Raw genomic sequence first — 5,389 nt, 5'->3', positions numbered from 1 at the left:
CAATGGGGCGGGGGGGGTTGACGTCATTGAAACGGGCACCGGGTCTTCTTATTGACGGGGCAGAGAAAGAGAGTTTCCGGAGTCAAGTCAGGCCCACTGCCCCGGAGTTTCGCGGTCAGCCGTGCTGTGTCCGTCCCAGGTGTCGGCCCTGAGCGGTTCGGGAGTAGCCAGTCGCTGGCAGGCCTGGCTGAGAGCGTCTCAGGCTCGCTTGGGGGGACAGAGGCTGGGGAGAGGAGAGCGAGGCCTCGAAGGTCAAGAAGAGGCCCAGCCCTGAGGTGACCTTCGCGTCCCTTGGGATCCTGGGCTCCTCAGCTCAAGCCTCCTGCCTCCATCTCCTCCCCGTCAGGAGTCCATCAAGCTCGTGGTCAGCACCGGTTACTCAAGGCCATCCTGGTTCGAACCAAAGCTCTCCCGTTTCTGCTAATTTCCTTTTCTCCATTAGGATTGGAGTCCGGTGGGGGGCAGCCACTTGGCCCAGGAAGACGGAAGCTGACATGGAGTGGGGGATGGGTGAGGGCTGGGCTGACCAGGTCCCTCCACCCCCACGGACTAGGGGAGAAGCCCATTCTGGACCCTCCTCTTTCCTGGAGAACTGAGGACCCTGAGAGCAGACAATTCACCCCCCCACAACAGGCACTGGACGAACCCCTCACTCTGGCCTCCAGAGAAGGTCACTGTGCTACCCCTGGAAAGGAGGTAAAACCAGGGACCGCCACCCTCCCCGCCCCATCCGAGGCAGGGAGGGGGCCCGGGGCAGAGGACCGGCCGGGCTAGGCACGGCCCTGCCCCAGGGGGCACCCAACGGGCACACCAACCCCACCCCGGCCAGGGTCACCCCAGGGCCAGTTCCGCTGCTCGCCAGCCTGGCAGCCGAGGCCTTTGGCTCCTCCCAGCCCATCTGCTCAAGGCCGCCGTCTCTGAGCCAATCGTAAGACTGGTGAACCAGCCCAAGGACTGCCCACCCTCCCCCATCTACCTCACATACAAACAGGCTGATCCTTTCTCTGGGGGAGGAGGGGGACAAGGACGAGGCCACTGCCGTCGCGGCGCACCACCGTTTGGGCTTTTATTCGTCACACCCCGGGCACGATTCTCCTTTCAGGGTAGCACGCAAGTGAGCCACCACCCACCACCAAGGCGAGCGCTCCCCCGGGGGAGGGACGGGCGGAGACAGGCGAGAGCACCCGCATCCCAGGCCCCAGCGCGGGCACCGAGTCAATACAGCCCCACAGGCCGGCAGGCGGGAGGGCGGTCAGCGATGTCAGCCCAACTTGAGATCGAGACCGCCCAAAGGCCGGAAGCAGCCATCCAAAAACTCTTCCGTCACGTCCTCCAGGGTGGCGGGCATCCATTTGGGGTTCTGGTCCTTGTCGATCAGCACTAGTGGCGGGGGTGGAAAAAGGGAAGCTGGGGTTCCCGGGGGTCAGCCGAGACCCTCCGAATCCCCATCTCCCCCCGCCCCTCCCTCCCTCCGCGCCCGCACCAGAACTGTCCCGAGCCGGGACCGGCCTCGTCCAACCCGGCGGCTCACGGCAAGATGCTCGACGGTAAGTGGGCCAGAAGGCCGAGGTCAAGGGACGCCAAGGTCTGGATGGGCCGTAGAAGCCCGTGGTTAGAACCCGCAGCTGGGACCCCCAGAGGGGACCCGTGGGGAAAGCCCACGGCCGGAGTCCACGGTGAGAATATCCCCGTTGGAGCGGATGGGAGAAGTGGTAGAAAGCAATGGCCAGGCCAAAGGCTCTTTGCGTATCTGCAGGACTCAAAGGCAGAGCGCAGGGTGCAGAGCCCAGAACGCAGAGCACACTGCGTGGGTCACGCGTGGCTCGGGGGAGAGAGCCTGGGGCTGGGAGTCGGGAGCCCTGGGTTCGAGACGCCACTCCTCCTCTGGCCTGCTGGACGACTGCGCAAGTCACTTAACCCGTCAGGGTCTCGGCTTCCTCTTCAGTGAAACTGGGGTAAAGCTAGATGGCGAGCCCGGTGCAGGACAGCGACTGTGTTTGATCTCCAGACCACGTTTCTACCCCGGAGCTTAGCACGGAGTCATCTAAGCTTACCAAATGCCATCATTAACTGCTATTATTCCCGAAATGCTTGGTTAGAAGAAAACAAAGAAGTGATAGATGTATGTGTCCGCCTTTGTGTCTTCCTCCTCTGTCCCTGTCCACGCAGGGGAAGGCGGGTCCCCTGGCACCGACCCAGGCAGCTCCAGTCCCCAATTTCTCTCCCACGAGGTCCATCGCGCCGCCCCGCCCACCCGACCCGGGCTGCTAACAACCGGGCCAAGGTCGAGGTAGACGCTGATGCATTTTCAAAGAGAAGGCAAGAGCCCAAGCCTGGGAGCGGAAGGACCCGGGTTCTAGTCCTGGCTCCGCCACTTGTCTGCTGTGTGACTTGGGACAAGTCACTTCACTTCTCTGGGCCTCACTTCCCTCATCATTAAAATGGGGATTAAGACCATGAGCCCCGTGTGAGACCTGATTAGCATGAATCTAACCCAGGGTTTAGAAGAGTGCCCAGCATAAAGTAATTGCTCAACAAATAACAGAGAAGCAGCGTGGTATAGTGGAAGGAGCAAGGGCTTGGGAGTCCGAAGACGTGGGTTCTAATCCCGGCTCCGCCACTCGTCTGCTCTGTGAGCTTGGGCAAGTCACTTAACTTCTTTGTGCCTCAGTTACCTCATCTGTAAAATGGGGATTATAAAATAAATGATGGTATTTGTTAATGCTTATTATGTGCCAAGTACTGTTCTAAGCACTGGGGTAGATCCAAGGTTATCAGGTTGTCCCACGTGGGGCTCACAGTCTTAATCCCCATTTTACAGATGAGGTAACTGAGGCACAGAGAAGTTCAATGACTTGCCCAAAGTCTCACAGCTGACAAGTGGCAGATCCGGGATTAGAACCCACAACTTCTGACTCCTAAGCCAATGCTCTTTCCACAAGACACGACTATGAGCCCCATGTGGGATAACCTGATTACCTTGTATCTACCCCAGTGCTTAGAACAGTGCTTGGCACATAGTAAGCGCTTACCAAATACCATTATTATTATATACCATGGAACGAAAAAGAAGGTGGGCCTTGCTTTCTTACCTGCACGCACCCCTTCGTAGAAGTCATGGCCTCTCTGCAAGACACAGAAATGGGTGTCAGCTGGGGTGCAGGATGGGGAAGGCATCTCCTTCCTCCCCGACACCACCTACACCTGTCAGATCCGACTGAAAAATCCATTGGAAAGGGCTTGGGCAAGGGAGCCGGGTGACCTGGGTTGTAGGCCCAGCTCCGCTCCTGCCCTGCTGGGTGACCTGAGGCACGACCCTTGACATCTCTGGCCCTCAGCTTCCTCCTTTATACGGTGGGGGAACAATCCCCACTTCTCCCTCCCTCACAGGGACTCTGTGAGGACAAAAGGAGGAAAGAATTGGGAAAGCGTTGTGGGGAAAATTTTTTAAATGGGCCAGGCATATTCAACTTCATTTTTTGAACAAGAGACGAATCTCAACATGCCCCGATCTGTTTTTGTTTTCATGTTTTGGGGCTTCCAAGGTGTCCAGGCAGTGACGTACAAGTGCCAAGAGGGTCTTACCATGCAAGCCTGACTCAGTCTGTACTCCATGGTCAATACTTCGGACAAGTCCTTTGACGCTCCCTCTTTGAACTGTCTGAAAGTCATCTTTAGGGATGTGGGTGACATCTTCTTAATTATCTGTCGAAACAAAACGTACCATCCCCGTTAGGCTCTCTCCTTTCACCGGCAACACGCGGGTGCCTCAGGCCTGACCAGAAACTGAACCCAGTTAAGCCGGGATCCCTCCCAGCTGGGACCCGATGGGGAGGGTATCTCCCAGAGGACAACTCCTGGGGCCGTCTCCAGAACAAACAGGAAACTCGGCCAGGCCCCCGGAGATGCTCCAGCAGGTCCATCGGCGGGGGCCCCAGTGCATGTTCCCGGAGGGGAGGGGAGGGTGCCTGTCCTAGCTCTCCCCATGGCCGGGCGTACTCGAGGTGTTCCGCCCCTGGGGTAAGAGCCCCGGATCCTCGCGTGGCCATCCTGACTCTGCTTCCTCAACAAGAAGTTGTGGTCTGGAAGCCTCTGGGAAACCCATTTCCCTGTGCTTTCCTCTGCTGGGCTGGGCTGAGGCTGGGGTTGAGCTGGGCTCTACCATCTCTGCACAGCCCCCCAAGATCCCAGCAGAAGCTCCCAGAGAATCAGCATTGCCTAGTGGAAAGAGCCCAGACCTGCCTGAAAGTCAGAAGGACCTGGGTTCTAATTCCGGCTCCACCGCTTGCCTGCTGTGTGATCTTAGGCAGGTAAGTCACTTCTCTGTAACTGTCACTTCTCTGTAACTCAGTCATCTCGTCTGTAAAGTGGGGACTAAGACTGTTAGCCCCAGGGGGATACGGACTGTGTCCAACCTAATAAATTCGTATCTACCCCAATGCTTTGCCTATAGTAAGCGCTTAACAAATACATGAATGACAACAACAAAAAGGTACAGTAGACAAGGAGGCAAAAGCACAAACTGCCCAAGGAAGGGCAGTTGGTAAACCCAACATGAACAGCATGACAATAATAATGTTAGTATTTGTTAAGCGCTTACTATGTGCCGAGCACTGTTCTAAGCGCTGGGGTAGACATAGGGGAATTAGGTTGTCCCACGTGGGGCTCACAGTCTTAATCCCCATTTTACAGATGAGGGAACTGAGGCACAGAGAAGTGAAGTGACTTGCCCACAGTCACACAGCCGACAAGTGGCGGAGCTGGGATTCGAACTCATGAGCCCTGACTCCAAAGCCCATGCTCTTTCCACTGAGCCACGCTGCTTCTCTATGACAACTTGTGCGTGTGCCCGGTGTGGCTAGGGCTGAGGAGTTCCTGCGTGGGCCTGTCTGCCCACCCGGTCACTCCCCGTTGGTCAGTCATTAGTCCGTCGTGCTGATGAACACAGACTCTTCCAACTCACTCCTTGTCTTCCCAACTGCCTACACCAATCCATAAATGGTGTTTATTGAGCACTTACTGTGTGCGGAGCACTGACCTAAGCACTTGGGAGAGGACAATAGAGTTGGTAGGACCAATCCCCACCCTCACGGTGCTTAACTGTGGTATTCGTTAAGTGCTATGTACCAGGCCCTGTACTAAGCACTGGGAAGGACACAAGCAAAGTGTTGGACACTGTCCATGTGCCGCAAGGGGCTCACAGTCTCAACCCCCATTTTACTGAAGAAGTAACTGAGCCGCAGGGAAGAGAAATGATTTGCCCAAAGTCACACAGCAGACAAGTGGTAGAGCCAGGATTAGAACGCTTGACCTTCTGACTCTCAGATGGGGCTCTAGCCACTAAACCAAGCTGCTTCTGCTTAAAGTCTAGACGGGGAGACAGACATTA

General features: G+C 56.7%; 1 protein-coding gene across 2 annotated transcripts in view; it reads right to left on the bottom strand.

Annotated features, from left to right (window-relative positions):
* Positions 1-1,041: 1,041 nt before the first annotated feature.
* Positions 1,042-5,389, bottom strand: part of HIBCH (3-hydroxyisobutyryl-CoA hydrolase) — a 42,054-nt gene continuing 37,706 nt past the window's right edge. For both annotated transcript variants that reach the window (XM_029069161.2, XM_029069160.2), the window contains exons 12-14: positions 3,586-3,705; positions 3,093-3,126; positions 1,042-1,380 (exon numbers count right to left, since the gene is read on the bottom strand). In XM_029069161.2, the coding sequence (XP_028924994.1) occupies positions 1,262-1,380; positions 3,093-3,126; positions 3,586-3,705 (273 nt within the window). In that variant the 3' untranslated portion in view covers positions 1,042-1,261. The remainder of the gene's footprint in view (positions 1,381-3,092; positions 3,127-3,585; positions 3,706-5,389) is intronic.

Source organism: Ornithorhynchus anatinus, chromosome 7 (genome assembly GCF_004115215.2).
Source record: "Ornithorhynchus anatinus isolate Pmale09 chromosome 7, mOrnAna1.pri.v4, whole genome shotgun sequence".
In the NCBI taxonomy this organism is placed as follows: Eukaryota; Metazoa; Chordata; class Mammalia; order Monotremata; family Ornithorhynchidae; genus Ornithorhynchus; species Ornithorhynchus anatinus.
The sequence above is the reverse complement of the archived record's forward strand: the minus strand, read 5'-3'. Positions and strand labels throughout refer to the sequence as shown.